The sequence below is a fragment of the Bubalus bubalis genome, chromosome 22 (genome assembly GCF_019923935.1).
Source record: "Bubalus bubalis isolate 160015118507 breed Murrah chromosome 22, NDDB_SH_1, whole genome shotgun sequence".
Taxonomy (NCBI): domain Eukaryota; kingdom Metazoa; phylum Chordata; class Mammalia; order Artiodactyla; family Bovidae; genus Bubalus; species Bubalus bubalis.
The window spans coordinates 54,437,177-54,454,506 of record NC_059178.1 but is presented as its reverse complement, the minus strand read 5'-3'; the positions used below and the strand labels follow the sequence as shown (position 1 = coordinate 54,454,506).

Here is a 17,330-nt window from a genome sequence, read left to right as displayed (position 1 = left end):
CCATAAATGACTAAAATGGTTCTGCTTTTTCCTGCAGAATGTATCTTAATCATTCATCCCCACTCACTGAATCTCATTATTCTAGGTTTGAAACTCTAGCAAGCAAATATTGCTTAAAAAATAACACTATTTCAGGTTGCTTGCTACCATTTTTTTTTCATCTCCAAACATTTAGTGTTGTTAATATGAGCAAAAGTTAATTTATAAAAAGAAGAATATTCTGAGTGCCTGATTACGCTGAAGGTTATAACGGTCATTCCTTCACCTGATATTTACTGGGTAGCTCCTACATTCAAGCCTCTTGTGCTCAAAGGTTTGTCTGATGAGAGTTTTCAGTTGTGTGTGTTTGGTTTTGTTTTAAGCCTTATTTTCCCTAGTTCCTGCTTCCTCTTGTCTTGGTCAGTTATTAGTTTCTTGCAGCTGAATATTTTATTTGAAGGATAAGTTTAATGCATTAAAGAAAGAAGGGAAGAAACAGGAAGAGAACCGTGGAAGTGGAGTTCTGCTGTTATTGATCAAATACCTTCCACTGTTAATCTGCTTCATCTGCTAAGCCATGTCTATGCAGTCAGTCAACCATTTACCATTAGGAAAAATATAGAAGCAACGGACTTACGCTCCTCTCCTCCTGCCCTGCTCCCTCCCAAATGGTTTCCACGTCAAGGATTCGGCTAAACCTTAAAACTATGAGAGGTCATGGAGCATTTCATGACAGAGCCAGCAGTCAGCCTCCAGAACAGAGAGTCAACCCTCTTATGGCAAAAAGATGCTAAGAGGGAAACCCTTTGTAAGACTCAGCAGGAAACAAACCGTGGTAGTAGCCACTTTTAGCTTCTGACAATGTTTTGTATCATTTTTTTAGTCCAACTCCTTCGCCAAAGCGGCTCCTTGGCCCTTGGTTAGCTTTGGGATAATTTTTACCGTGAGTCTATTAAATAAAAACTTTAGAAAAGCCACAGTAAGTCTCAGAGCTCCCACTGTGGCCGGCGACAGCAGATAAATGGAAATGGAGGAGAAGCAAGCAGGGCAAATACAAAGCAAACCGCGTGGCTCCTGGCTTCACCCCCAGGAAGCCCACTTGCCTTGCAAACTGTAAATTTCTCCAACGCTGCTCTGCCGGGTGATGTGGTGCCAGTACGCGCTGCGAGGAAGAGAGATCGATTTGGATAACGTCATGGGTTCCGTCAAGCTTGTCTGAAGCTAAAAGAAAAAGAAACTGTGTCTCAGGCTTTACTTAAAATATTCAATTGAAATCGGCTCTTGAAAAAGTTCAGGGTTAAATATGAGTGACATATAATAGACTCTATTACAGGTTCCTGCATAACATGCTGTTTCAAGATATCACTTTTTTGGCGGGGCGGGGGAAGGGGCTGCGCTGGGCGGGCTTGAAGGATCTTAGTTCCCTGACCGGGGATTGAACCCGGGGCCACCGCAGTGAAAGCGCTGAGTCCTAACCACTGGATCGCCAGGGAAGTCCCAAGATCATCATTTTTAAGTAAGGAAAGTCGTGACTTAAAAAAAGATGAAATGAACACTTGTAAACAATTAATCTCATTAATTCAGAAGGGAATGAAAAGATGAAAGACCGATTCCAAGGAGAATTCAAGGAGCTTACAGTCTGTCAGGAACGCGGGTGAAGAACCACAGTGGTGATCCATTCCATTCCACCAGACACGTTTATCTGCATTTCTATAAGCAAGAACTACCTGCATGACTATCAGCAGTCTGCAGTTTACTGGACTGTAAAATAACTCAACAAATGGAGGTGCAACCCCTGTCAGAAACAGATGCCCAAAAGAGCGGCAAACGCAAGACAGCATTTCCTTTTCACCCATTTGAGTGTCTGTTGGGCTGCACCCCCAGAGCTATTCTAGGCTGAAGAAAGAGCCCAGAGTCAGAGACATCAGTGGTTTAAAGGCCACGGTCCCCAACCTTTTTGGCACCAGGACCAATTTCCTGGAAGAGAATTTTCCCACAGATGGGGTGGGGCGGATGGTTTGGGGATGGTTCAAATACATTTATTGTGCACTTTATTTCTATAGTTATTACAACAGCTCCATCTCAGAGCATCAGGCACTCGACCCCAGAGGTTGGGGGGCCCTAGTTTAATGGATGGGGAAGCTCACATGTTGGAAGCAAGGTCCTGGAGCGAGGCCCCACCGTGTGTGGCGAACACAGCAGCCGTGTTTGCTGGGGAGGGGGCGGAGGTCGCCAGTTACAGTGGGATGGATGTCAGGAGGGCTCGTTAGTTACCAGGGCAACCAGCAGAGGCTCCAGAGGCTCCTCAGCACCCCTTTGATTAGAGCAAGCACGGGGGGGGGGGGGGGGGGGGAGGGGGCTGGGGTGGGCGTCCCAGGTGACTCTAGTGGTAAAGAACCCATCTGCCAAGGCAGGAGACTCAGGTTCCATCCCTGGGTTGGGAAGATTCCCTGGAGGGCATGGTAACCCACTCCAGTATTCTTCCCTGGTGAATTTCCACCCTCCATAGGGTCGCAAAGGGTCGCACAAAACTGAAGTGACTTAGCACGGGGCCTGGGGCAAGCGCTTAGGGAGGTCAGTTATGCGAGCAGATTGTAGGTGAAGCAGACACCAGCCAGGCAGGGGACGGACAGAGAGCAAGAGGACAGCCATGCTGAGGGGCCTGACCACACAGCATCGTACATTGTTCCTGATACCCGCTCCCAGCCTCGGCCGATGGCTCCTTCCTCAAACAGACCTTATTCCTCACTCCTTCAATAGAAAAAGTGCTTTCCCTGAGAAGTTCTGTGATACAAAGGTGGTGCATGCCTGGGTGCTCAGTTGCTTCAGTCGTGTCTGACTCTTTGTGACCCCATGGACTGTAGCCCGCCAGGATCCTCTGTCCATGTGATTCTTCAGGCAAGAATACTGGAGTGGGTTGCCCTGCCCTCCTCAAAGGGGTGGTATCTTTTCTTATTTGAAAGATAAACTTCAGGTTAGCGACAGAGATCCACACAACATCACATCAGGTGATGCTCAGACACATGATTAGTTCAAAGAGAATGATACTTTATATTGCATTTTTAAGAAGAAATTCATTGTTATTGGTTCACAGTATTTTCTTTAGAAGTGCTAGAAATGGTTTTGTTTGGCCTTGGCGCACATTTCTCTGATGTAATCTGAGCCAATGTGCACTTTCTGACAATGGGTGATCCTCTAATTAATAACACTGCACATGTCCCCTTTATTTACTGACTGACTCCTGGCAAAACTGGGAGTCATAAGGTCACCTTGGAGTCCCATTTGCTGGTGGGGGACCCTGTCCCATGGGGCTCATACATCTGCATCCAGAGTTGCTGCCCTTCTGAGAAGGTGCTGTCCAGAGTCCCTGATATGATAAGTTAATAATAGGGCCTTAAAGCCACATAAAACTAGGAGGGTTTTAAATTTTAACTAAAGATGAAGCCATAGGATTGGAATGTATTTGTTTGATTTCACTTTTTAGTAGGGAGGCATTTCTAGAACTGCTGAATCTTGCCACAGAAGTGCCCTACTTGGTGAATCTGAGAGTATAACTCTCTTGAAGGTCTTTTTCTTTTTTTTAAAGGATGGTTCCAAACATAGCAACACTGCAGCCAATTTTTCAAAATTTTATCTATTTCAACATTTTTCTTTTTTATTATGAAATGGGTATACGAACACACTGACACCCCACGGTTGGTAGACAGGGGGTGTAAGTGCTGTGCTAAGTCCCCTCAGTCGTGTCCGACTCTTTGTGACCCCATGGGCTTCCCTGGTGACTCAAATGGTAAAGACTTTGAAGCAGCTGCCATGTGGGAGACCCGGGTTCGATCCCTGGGTTGGGAAGATCCCCTAGAGAAGGGAATGGCAACCCACTCCAGTATTCATGCCTGGAGAATCCCATGGACAGAGGAGCCTGGTGGGTCACAGTCCATGGGGTTGCAGAGTCAGATACGACTGAAGCACTTGAAAGTGAAAGTGTTAGTCCCTCATTTGTGTCCGACTCTTTTGGGACCCCATGGACTGTAGCCCGCCAGGCTCCTCCATCCATGGGATTCTCCAGGCAAGAATACTAGAGTGGGTTGCCATGTGCTTCTCCAGGGCATCTTCCCAACCCAGAGATTGAACCCCTATTTCTTAAGTCTCCTGCATTGACAGGTGGGTTCTTTACCACTAGCGCCACCTGGGCTATTAGGGAGAAGCCAAAATGTCTGGGTTACAGAAGGGCAGTGGAGGACTGAAGACTACTGCAGATTATTGGAGAGCCTGCATTCAGAAACAGGGCACCTAGGTTTCAATCTTTTATGCCTGGGCTGGCTGGCGACTGCTCTGACTGATAAGGTCTGGTTCTGTGACACTGTCTGTTTCCAGCATGCCCTTTAAGACCCTGAAGGCAGCATCTTCTTGCCTCCCTTGTTCTGAGTCATCAGGTGAGCCTCACTGCTCTGAGGCTGCCATGGGCTGAGGAAGCCCCGGCTCACTGTGTCCCAGGCCATGTAAATCGAGGTTTGATTCCCAGAAATACAACCATTTTCCTGGACTGGAAAATCCAAGTCCAGGAAAATTCAGGGATTTGCTCGAGGTAAAATCCTGCATGCAGAACCCACAACAGAAAACAGTTCTCCAGACTTCTAAGTCCACTGCTCCTTATCCTATTTATATGCTGATCTCTCCTGGGAAGGCGAGCTTCCTCCTGCACGAATGACAACATGTGACAACACAGCCTTGTGCTTTGAGAGGATCTTTGCTGCCAAGAAGCAGCAGGAAGGGCCTGACCACTGATGTGATTTTTGTGAACGTACAGGCTCCCAGCACCTCTTCCCATTTTACTAACAATACTATCCAGCTTACGCCACTGCCTCCTGCAATTTCCCTTCACTGTTCTGGGACCCTTCTGGCCCTTGTGATAAAACTTAATGTTTATTTGTGTTCACCTACATAAAATTCACGTGTATTTTTAAAAAAAATGGTTAAAAATCAATTTTCCTTTTGTGCTGACTCTCCCTAATTATTGCCTTGAACTTAAAAAATCATATTAGGACTCGAGACACAAATCTATGTGATTGGGAGAGAAGAAAGTTACCATTTATAGATGAGCAGTTAGGAGTCATTCTCTATGTGCCTTGACCTATGCAAATTGGTTTCACAGGTTATCTCCACATAAATTATCAACAAATGTGCCATCTGACTTTTATAGACAAGGGAAATGGGGCTCTGGAAGGTCATGGGACTTGTTCACGGTGCCAGCCAGTGGGCGATGCCTCTGGGGCTTGGAGCCCAGGACGTCCTGCCCTCTTTACCACAGTTCATTGTGAAATAATTGATTGGAAACTTCCTATTCAAAAAGCAGGTAAGATGAGAATTATACCAGTTGGGTCAATTCCACTGGACTGAGGCAGGAATGTTAGCACCTCTCTCCTACGTTCAAAAATAGAAGACCACGATTTGTGCGGCAGAGTCACAGAGCTAAGTCCACTGGCTTTGTGGTCCGCAACTTGTTATCAAAGATCAACGCCACAGTTGCCTAGCCATTTGATTTCAGGCAAGGTACGTAGACTTTTTTTTCCCCCCAAGATTCAATTTTTCCTTATCTCTAAATTAAAGATAAGACACATTAATACAATGTGCCTTCAGTGTTGTTGTGAATATCTTACAAGATGATGCTTTTAGTATGAAAAGCACACTCATGTCCAAAGTGCTCAAAAAAGACCACCGATCTAAGAGTTCAATAGAAGTAAAAAAACTCATTCTACCCTCTCCTTCCCCTGCTCTATTTGTAAGTCCATAGACATGCAGCTTATCAGAAACACATAACCCAATCAAAAAATGGGTGTAAGACCTAAACAGACATTTCTCCAACAAAGACATACAGATGGCCAACATACATAAAAAAAGATGCTCAACATCGCTCATTATTTGAGAACTGCAAATCAAAACTACAATGAGGTATCACCTCACACCCATGAAAATGGTCATCATCAAAAAATGACAAACAATACATGCTGGAAAGGATGTGGAGATAAAGGGAAAACCATCTTGCACAGTTGGTAGGAATGGAAATTAATACAGCCACTCTGGAGGATCCTTAAAATACTAGGAATAAAGCTACCATATGACCCAGTAATCCCACAACTGGGCATGCACCCCGAGAAAACCAGTCTTCAAAAAGACACAGCTTCTCTGTATGATGAAGAGAGTTAAAACCTGCCTCACATGGGCAGATATGCAGACCAGGCCCTGGTTTGTCTGAGACAAGGGGAATGGGTGCAGAAACCCTGTAGACGAGACACAAGGCAGAAATCCAGGTGGTGGGGCAGTGTTCATGTGACATGGGACATGCAGGTCAGCGTAAGAAAAAAACATGCTGCTTCATAAGGAAAAGCTCAACACCAGCGCACTCCCTCAAGAACAGTTAGTTTTATTTGTTCTTCGAAAAGAGCTCATGAAACTCGAAAGCCGCACAGAAATCGAAGCCCAGGAGACCATACGCCAGCCAAGCTTGGTACTGTTAGGATTTGTTGAGACAGTCCTCTGAAGTTGGAAAGTTTATGGATGATTGGTTTCTCACAGACTTGACTTAATTCTCAATAGGGGACACTCACTCTTAATCTTCCATTTTATTCAACATAAATGGGGAAAAAATAGAATATACCTTGCTGAGTATAAATGCTCACAAATAAAATGTAGTTTATATGGTCATGTATTGGAAGTTGTTAGGTGACGTTTAAAATTGGACTTTGTGAGATAGTATTTTCATTAACTTGAAACAAAATAGATGTTATCAGTACATATTTTAAACTGCATATTGACCAAAATACTTTCACAGAGTGTGAAAAAAAGCTGGACTTTGGAGTAACATCAGAAATTATTACAAACATCTACATAAATACTTTGAATGCCACTCTAACCTGTACTCAATAAAGTTTTTTTTTTTTTTTAATGTTTATCAGCTTGCATCTTCTGCCTTTTTTTTAATGGCATTTTGTTGTTGTGTTTTATTTTATTTGTTTATTTTTAGGCCATGCCATGCAGCACATGAGATCTTAGTTCCCCAACAGGGATGGGATCCGTGCTCCTGCAGTGGGAGCTCCCAGTCTTAAGCTCAGGCCCACCAGGGAAGTCCCAGTAATGCTTTTAAGAATATATATTCTTTATCTATCTATCATCTGAAAGCAGATACATTTACAGAGCTACCCTTTGAATCTAAGGAATATGATGAATAAATTAAATTAAAACATAATTAAACATTAAATTTCATAGGTGTTTTAAATAAAAGTTTTGCTGTCATTTGATTTTGAAGTATATAGAGGCTGTAATATGTGTATGTAATTAATTTCCAGTGTACGCATACAGTGAATTCTGGGATGAACTTTAGTGGTGGTTATAAAATTTTACCCATTTAAAATGAAAGGTTTTCCTTTTGCCTTGTTATGAATTACCTCATAATTATTGAGCTTTCACTAAAGACCAGGTGGTAGTCTAACCCTCTGAAGTGGATATTATTGCTCCTTCTTCCTTCTTTTAAGAAGAGGTAGCCAAGGCACAGGAGGGCCTAGAGGAGCTACTACACGTTCAAGGTCAGGAGGGGCGGTGGTGAGGAGATACCCCTTGTCCAAGGTAAGGAGCAGCGGCTGTGCTTTGCTGGAGCAGCCGTGAAGAGATACCCCACATCCAAGGTAAGAGAAACCCAAGTAAGACGGTAGGTGTTGCAAGAGGGCATCAGAGGGCAGACACGCTGAAACCATAATCACAGAAAACTAGCCAATCTAATCACACTAGGACCACAGCCTTGTCTAACTCAATGAAACTAAGCCATGCCATGTGGGGCCACCCAAGACGGGCGGGTCATGGTGGAGAGGTCTGACAGAATGTGGTCCACCGGAGAAGGGAATGGCAAACCACTTCAGTATTCTTGCCTTGAGAACCCCATGAACAGTATGAAAAGGCAAAATGATAGGATACTGAAAGAGGAACTCCCCAGGTCAGTAGGTGCCCAATATGCTACTGGAGATCAGTGGAGAAATAACTCCAGAAAGAATGAAGGGATGGAGCCAAAGCAAAAACAATATCCAGTTGTGGATGTGACTGGTGATGAAAGCAAGGTCCAATGCTGTAAAGAGCAATATTGCATAGGAACCTGGAATGTTAGGTCCATGAATCAAGGTAAATTGGAAGTGGTCAAAAACGAGATGGCAAGAGTAAACATCAACATTCTAGGAATCAGCGAACTAAAATGGACTGGAAAGGGTGAATTTAACTCAGATGACCATTATATCTACTACTGCAGGCAGGAATCCCTTAGAAGAAATGGAGTAGCCATCATGGTCAACAAAAGAGTCCGAAATGCAGTGAGTGAGTGAGTGAGTGAGTGAAGTCACTCAGTTGTGTCCGACTCTTTGTGACCCTGTGGACTGCAGGCCACCAGGCTCCTCTGTCCATGGGATTCTCCAGGCAAGAATACTGGAGTGGGTTGCCATTTCCTTCTCCAGGGGATCTTCCCAACCCAGGGATCAAACCCAAGTCTCCTGCATTGCAGGCAGATGCTTTAACCTCTGAGCCATCAGAGTGGGTACTTTGAATATATTCAATTAAATTATATTATTTGAATATATATTGAATATATTCAATCAAGAATATATTCAATGAAGAATAGCAAGAAGAGATAAGAAAGCCTTCCTCACTGATCAATGCAAAGAAATAGAGGAAAACAACAGAATGGGAAAGACTAGAGATCTCTTCAAAAAAATTAGAGATACCAAGGGAACATTTCATGCAAAGATGGGCTCGATAAAGGACAAAAATGAAATGGACCTAACAGAAGAAGAAGATATTAAGAAGAGGTGGCAAGAATACACAGAAAAACTGTACAAAAAAGATCTTCACGACCAAGATAATCACAATGGTATGATCACTCACCTAGAGCCAGACATCCTGGAATGTGAAGTCAAGTGGGCCTTAGAAAGCATCACTATGAACAAAGCTAGTGGAGGTGATGGAATTCCAGTTGAGCTATTTCAAATCCTGAAAGATGATGCTGTGAAAGTGCTGCACTCAACATGACAGCAAATTTTGAAAACTCAGCAGTGGCCACAGGACTGGAAAAGGTCAGTTTTCATTCCAATCCCAAAGAAAGGCAATGCCAAAGAATGCTCCAACTACCACACAATTGCACTCATCTCACACGCTAGTAAAGTAATGCTCAAAATTCTCCAAGCCAGGCTTCAGCAATATGTGAACCGTGAACTTCCAGATGTTCAAGCTGGATTTAGAAAAGGCAGAGGAACCAGACATAAAATTGCCAACATCCACTGTATCATTGAAAAAGCAAGAGAGTTCCAGAAAAACATCTATTTCTGCTTTATTGACTATGCCAAAGCCTTTGACTGTGTGGATCATAATAAACTGTGGGAAATTCTGAAAGAGATGGGAATACCAGACCACCTGACCTGCCTCTTGAGAAACCTGTATGCAGGTCAGGAAGCAACAGTTAGAACTGGGCATGGAACAACAGACTGGTTCCAAATAGGAAAAGAAGTACGTCAAGGCTGTATATTGTCACCCTGTTTATTTAACTTATATGCAGACTACATCATGAGAAATGCTGGGCTGGAAGAAGCTGAAGCTGGAATCAAGATTGCTGGGAGAAATATCAATAACCTCAGATATGCAGATGACACCACTCTTATGGCAGAAAGTGAAGAGGAACTAAAAAGCCTCTTGATGAAAGTGAAGGAAGAGTGAAAAAGTTGGCTTAAAGCTCAACATTCAGAAAACGAAGATCATGGCATCTGATCCCATGACTTCATGGCAAATAGATGGGGAAACAGTGTCAGACTTTATCTTTTTGGGCTCCAAAATCACTGTAGATGGTGATTGCAGCCATGAAATTAAAAGACGCTTACTCCTTGGAAGGAAAGTTGTCACCAACCTAGATAGCATATTGAAAAACAGAGACATTACTTTGCCAACAAAGGTCCGTCTAGTAAAGGCTATGGTTTTTCCAGTGGTCATGTATGGATGTGAGAGCTGGACTGTGAAGAAAGCTGAGTGCCAAAGAATTGATGCTTTTGAACTGTGGTGTTGGCGAAGACTCTTGAGAGTCCCTTGGACTGCAAGGAGATCCAACCAGTCCATTCTAAAGGAGATCAGCCCTGGGTGTTGTTTGGAAGGAATGATGCTAAAGCTGAAACTCCAGTACTTTGGCCACCTCATGTGAAGAGTTGACTCATTGGAAAAGACTCTGATGCTGGGAGGGATTGGAGGTAGGAGGAAAAGGGGATGACAGAGGATGAGATGGCTGGATGGCATCACTGACTTGATGGACGTGAGCTTGAGTGAACTCCGGGAGTTGGTGATGGACAGGGAGGCCTGGCGTGCTGCGATTCATGGGGTTGCAAAGAGTCAGACACGACTGAGCGACTGAACTGAACTGAACTGAACTGAGCCAAGGCACAGAGAACGTAAGTGACTTGCAGGAGGTCACACAGCTCTGCTGGTCTTTCCCTAGAGTCTCCCTGGTTACTGACCATGCTGTGCAGCTTCCACATAGCGTGTGTGCATCCAGGGATTGACAACTATGCTCACATTCTTTAAATGTAGCCTTAATGATCTTCTCATGAAATTCTTACATCAATTTCTTAGATTTTAGTTTGTCCCTAGTGGCCTACTCCCCCATACCCATTTTACAGAATTTCTCAAAGAGGAGTTCATCTGATTCTTTGGGTTATATGCATATATGTCATATATGTCTGTATGCTGAGTCATTTTGACTGACTTTTGAAATCTGTTTTTTTTTCTTCCTCTTTTAAGGAAATTACTCTTGTAATTCAGCTTTCCTGGTGGCTCACTGGTAAAGAATCTGCCTGCCAAGCGGGAGACTTGGGTTCGATCCCTGGGTTGCAAAGATCTGGAGAAGGAAATGGTAACCCACTCCAGTATTCTTGCTTGGAGACTCCCATGGACAAGAGGAGCCTGGTGGGCTACAGTCCCCAGGCTGGAAAAGAGTTGGACACGACTCAATGACGAAACAACAACAATACTCCTTAATTGCCAAGAGCAGATTGAATGCCTCTGAATAAGTAAGAGTACTATCGTTTAAAGAAATGAAAAAAGAACGATATTTGTAGATTTCTCTGCTGCTGCTGCTAAGTCGCTTCAGTCGTGTCCAACTCTAGCGACCCCATGGACTGCAGCCTACCAGGCTCCTCCGTGCATGGGATTTTCTAGGCAAAAGTACTGGAGTGGGATGCCATTGCCTTCTCTGAGATTTCTCTACTATTGTTCTATTCTAGCAATATAAATAAAAGAAACAAAATTGTGTCTTTTAAACACAGTTGAACTTTTTAATGTTAGACATTAATTTTCCTTATACTTTATCAATTGTAATCAAGTTGATTATATGTTATATACATATATATGATATATAATATATTTTTTGAAGTGACATCTAGAGTCATAGCAACTTCTAAAGAAAAAAAAACACACACACAATCTAAATAAAATTTTGACCATCACACTATGTCTCAGCATGATGTATTAGAAAAATTACATACTGCCTTCCTGTCATTTCCATTTCATTTGTGTATTTATTGCAGATATAAATTAGTATTTTCTTTGTTTTTGTTTAGAAACTAATTTTCCTTTAGTGTTCTGAGACATCAGGAACACAGGCCCACGTTAGTTATCAACTATAATAATTTGTCCTAACTGAGCTTGTGTTAGTTTAATCAGTGTCAGCCAATCAGTAAAAGCAAATTTCACTAAAATGCAAACAGCATTTCCCAGCAGGGAACTGCTCATTGTCAGTAATAATGAAGGCTCTTTTCTGCTGGTTAATAATTGATAATACTGAGCAAGAGAGTCAAGAATAGAACTTTGAAGAAAGAATTCATAAGGAGATATTCCTATATTTTGGTGGTAACATACCATTTGCCATCATAAATCACGCATTATAGAATTTCATAGCCTACTATGACTAAACCTAGAAAAGAGATTGCAAAAATTGTTAACATTTTCCTGTCTATAGCTCATAAGATTATTTTGCTTCCAAATTCTTCACCTTTTCAGTATGGGAGAACTAGTTTTTTTTTTTTTTTTCCCCCCATAGCTGATAGAGATTCACATAAAATGTGGGTATGAAGAATGCTGTCACTCAAAAGAAAGCCAAACTGCCCAGGACAGGTCCCATTCTGGAAGCTTTCCTATTTCTTCAAAATTTATAAATGGGCACATGGTACTCCTCCCCTTGTTAGACAGGGACTCAAAAGGAACTGAAAGATATAATTTAGTGACAGTTGGGAATAACAGTTTAGAGTCTTCAGAATACTTACGACAAGTATTATGGTATTTTATACACTCCAGGATGCCATCATTAGAAAGACACATGATTTTATGGAGCACTAGGGAAGAACAGTGCTGCTAATTAAACCGTTAACTCTCATCTGACTTGAGAGACACTAAACTGTGGAAAAGATACCCAGCTTGGAATTCATGCCATGGAATAGCATTTCCTTGGTCATACAGCTATTTAGACAAGAACTATTTCATAGGCTGGTAGCAGTCAATACTTGGGTAAGATCTGTGATCATGTATAAATCTGGAAGGGCAAATACACTAACTTTGAGTCGCAGTCTAAGTCAGTTGTACATGAAACCAGCTTCGTTCTCCCCTCTCCCCTTGCCCTCCTCTGAGGCAGGTGGCATTAGACCTACTACGTGCCAATGGGCTGGCTGCAGAGGCAGCCAGTGCTGACTTCTCACCAGAAATTTCTTTTCATCTTACATTATAAAAGGGAAATAAGATTATTTGTTTTTAAATGCTTACTGTTCAAAAGGCTTACTGTTTGGGGAACAGTAAAAGTTTCCAGTTTGTTAAATGTGTGACTTTTTTTTTTTTTTTAGTGAAACAAGTTAAGTGTTTATTAGGAGGAAAAAGGGTACATGTGCATAGACACAAGGGTGGGCTCAGAGAGAGTCACAGCCTCGTGGCAGTTCAAATCACTTTTATGGGATATTTCTGTGTGACTTTAACTCTCAAGCAAGTAAGATGACAGATCTTAGAGAAAGAAAACTATTTGTTTTCTAGGAAGGACATTCTACTTAAGACTTGTTGTTTTTCTCTGTCCACTGGAGCTTCGGAAGACCACAGAAGTGACAGTTTTGGACAGCAGCCCCTTTAAGCCTGCCAGTGGTGTTTTTTAGGCATTATCTGTGGTTTGCTATCTTGCTCGTATTTCAACAGCCCCGATGCTGTTTGTCCTTAAATTGTGCACAGAGCTTTTCAGGTGACGAGGAAGCAAGAATGACTGAAAACAGGAGCATTCCAGACACTATGTTTTTAAAGGACAAACTGTAACTTTTGTTATAGGGGGTTCTTTGCTTTTAAATCACTTACATTGTTATGAAGTTAGAAATGACTGAGGACAATCCCCCTTTCCTTCACTTAGTTTTGATAAACTATAAGGGAAAACCTGTGTTTTAAAAATTCCATTTATATCTTCTCATCACGTCCCTGTGGACATTTCATAGCACTTGTAAAGCTTAAGAACATACAAAGCAAATTAAAACAAGAAGTTTCTTTTATATTATTTGTGTTTGTGTGCGTAGTATTGTATGTGTATGTGTGTAACAGATCCATTGAAATCCAAAAGTAAATTATTTCAGGGCCTTTGAGGTCTTGTTGATGATGAAGTCAGCCCACACTCACCCTCCATGGGCAGGGCCACGCAAGAAACCTTTGAGATGTGTGTTCTGATGAATGGTTGTTATCACCGAAACAATGAAAACTTTCCAAAAATGTTGCACACGCAAAGTAGAGCACCTTTGTTTTTGACAACAGACTTAGAAGAACTTGGAGTGTTTTATCTAAGATTATGACCTCCATAAAACAGAAACAAATTCGAGAGGTGCCATTGGTTTAAATATGTAGCTTTAATAATTTTCCCTGCATTCTCAAATAATTTGAAAGTTGGTAGTCACACTTTTTCACCCGATTTAAGCCACTGCATGATCAAAGATGCCCCGAGCCTGCTATTTTAATATCTGTCCCCTTCCCCTTCCATCTTCGAGCACCCAGATCTACGGTGTACCCCGATCCTGGCTTCCACTGCCTGAGATCTCAGTCAGTGGACCTTCCATCTGTAGCATCTCCGTCACAGCAATAGCCTCCCTCCTCTCCCCTTGCTTCTCAGTGTTACAGGATAAGACAAAACACAACCGCATCAAAGGCAAAGGTGAATTAAATTTGGTGTTGCAAATCTTTTGGCACAAGGTACAAGTGTACTTGAAAGGGACGAACATATACTGAGCTACTGCTACTGCTAAGTCGCCTCAGTCGTGTCCGACTCTGTGCGACCCCATAGATGGCAGCCCACCAGGCTCCGCCGTCCCTGGGATTCTCTAGGCAAGAACACTGGAGTGGGTTGCCATTTCCTTCTCCAATGCATGAAAGTGAAAAATGAAAGTGACGTCACTCAGTAGTGTCTGACTCTTAGCGACTGCAGCCTACCAGACTCCTCCATCCATGGGATTTTCCAGGCAAGAGTATTGGAGTGGGGTGCCATTGCCTTCTCCTGGGAACAAAAATATCATGTCTTCACCACCATTGCAGATCTTGAAATTATTCAACATCACCATGATAATAATGAACCTTTCACAGTACCTCCTGTGTGCCAGGTCTGTTCTCAGCACTTTGTATGTATTAATGCACAGATACCTCATTACAACCAAATCAGTAGAACAACTCTATACCCATTCTACAGACAGAGGAAAATGAGACATTTAGAGGTTAAATGGGCTGCTCAAGATTATACAACCCATGAGTAGGGGAACCAGAATGGGAAGCCAGCACACGGAGTGCTGTCCTTACTGCAGACAATCACAGTTGCCTGAAAGAGTTCTTGGACTCTCCTTTGTGAAAATACTGTCTAAGAGCCTCTACTTAGGAGCATTTTGCCTGCTCAGAACAACCAGAGGTAAAGAAGAACTACACCTGTTGACAAATAGCAAATGACCTCACAGCTGTTAATTTTAGCTGAAAATGAACACTAGCAGATTATATATATGGGCTGAAAATGATTATGCAAGCTACTCAAATAATTTGAAATTTGGCAGTTACTTTTTTTTTCTCAAAATTTAAGCCATTAGAAAAATGTCATATTAATTAGATAATTATTAAAATAATTTAAATTTAACCAAAATCTTTCTAAAGACTAAATCCTACCAACCTCCTGGTGGTGCTTCATCAATTAACCCCGTAGTCTCATATTAATAATCCTCTTTATGTTCTTGCTACTCTTTTACCTCCCACTGAATGCCAAGTGGAAGCGTGACTTGCACTTGCCACCCTTAGATATTAGGAAGGCTCTTTAAACCATATCTTGGATAGAGAGACAAAAATGTATATGTAGTATTGACAAAATTTGAAATGTATTATGAATAATGTAAAATCATTTCTTAAACCACTTTGTTTTCTTACATTTAAAAGATAATTTTACATTTCAAGTTATTATGTATTTGAAATTTTTTAAAGTCCAAATAAAATAATACTAGATACAAAGCCCCATAGTCTTTAATGGAATAGAATTATGAGTATTTTTCTGGGTAGTGATCCACCTATTTCTCAAAACTCTACTTTTGTCTTTTCATAGATGGGTTCTAATGCATCCCTATCAATTCTGCAGTAAGACAATATTGATCTCTTTTGATGATCAATGACCAATAATAATTCTTTTGTTTGCTTTTCAAAGAAGTTAGTAGTAAAGCTTATAGTGTTTTTCAGATACTTGTAAATTTTGCTATTTCAGATTCTTTATGAAATTATTTCTAAGCTTGACCTCGAAAGTACAGCATACTTCCAGGACAGGATAACAGACACCTGGTAAATAGTATAAGTGCCTTCTGCAAACATTTTAGTATTGGCTCTGAAACATGGACAGAAAGAGCTAGAAGTTTCAGAGAATCTAAAATAAATACAAAGACAGAAAGAAAAATTGAATGCTTTCTGGTAGAAACATATTTTCCTTGATATTGTGGGTCCACATTCGCATCTCTGATTATCTGGCTATGTGTGGAGATATGCAGATGGCACCACTCCCTGTTTGACTCTCTGAGCACTCCATCCCTCTTTGGGTAACCATGGCAACAGGTCATAGGTACATACACAAAGTGCATGGCTCCCTGCAGCGGCCACAAACAGCTTCTTTTGTCATAAGCTGAATAGAATATTTGAGAGATGAGGTTTGGTAATTGGGACAAGCTCTCAGGGCCACGGGTGGGAGTGAACACTGAGGCGCTGTCCTGAATGGACCCACATATACACAATGCGCATTAGAGCTCAGTGACATTCATTTCCAAGCTGTTAGGTTACCAAGGAAGGGGCCTTACCCGGGCCTTCTGCTCCATTTCTAGCATTAATCTCTCATGCTGCTCAGCTATGGCCAGTGTCGCAGAATGGACCTTCTGATAGATCATTTCTCCTTCCCTTGTTTGAAAAGTGAACAGGCCTTCTCCTGTGTCACACATTCTGTGAGGACAGAGACAGGGAAACAGATGGGTCTTCATGTGCTCAAGTGCGCAACAGTTCTCCTCGCCCTGTAACCCCCTCCGCCTTGACCCACACAGGCATGAGTGAAGCAGATTCATCCTGGACCAAACCAACCAACCAACCAGCCAGCTAACCAACCGATGCGTCTATAAATGGTGCACGAGGATGAAGCTAAGGGTGAATATCCGTGCACATTTGGAATTTGAAAGATGAAGTGTTCACAGCAGTGTAAAAGCAATTTCAGTTATGACAGTGCATGTCTTACCAATATTTAAAGAATAAAAACAAACTGTTAAGAACCCTCACATTGATATCATAGCACTATCTCCTATGACTTGATAGCTCTTGAAATGTTAAGAACGAAAATCTGCAATTTTATACTCATTGCAGCAGGAACCAAGGAGCAGACTTTAAGGACTTGCATACATAGGTTGAAGCTTTTATTCAAACTGAAGAATCCTTACGTAAATCTCAGTATACACTAAGAGACAACATGGCAGAGAGGAGATTCAACATGGATGTAAGAACATTTGTTTGAACCTTGGCTCAGCCACTTACCAGCAGTGTGACCTTGAGCAAGATAACCCTCCTTTCAACATCTCCAGCAGGAAAAAATTATAATACACATGTCATAAGATCATTATGACAGTTAAGAGATGATACAATATTTTTAGTGTCATTTAGCATGTATTAAGTGCTCAAAAATGTTGGTTATTATTATTTTCATCATAGAGAAAATATGAAACTAATCTCAATATCCACCATAGAGAATCTGTTGATTTAAATATAATATTTTTATCTGATGGACT

The 17,330-nt window shown here is 41.8% G+C and overlaps 1 protein-coding gene across 1 annotated transcript in view; it reads right to left on the bottom strand.

The window, feature by feature from the left end:
• The window catches only part of DOK6 (docking protein 6), a 420,496-nt gene that overhangs the window by 80,582 nt on the left and 322,584 nt on the right, over positions 1 to 17,330 (bottom strand). Inside the window, exons 6-7 of the mRNA XM_025273172.3 lie at positions 16,362 to 16,500; positions 1,083 to 1,200 (exon numbers count right to left, since the gene is read on the bottom strand). Coding sequence (XP_025128957.1) covers positions 1,083 to 1,200; positions 16,362 to 16,500 — 257 coding nt within the window. The remainder of the gene's footprint in view (positions 1 to 1,082; positions 1,201 to 16,361; positions 16,501 to 17,330) is intronic.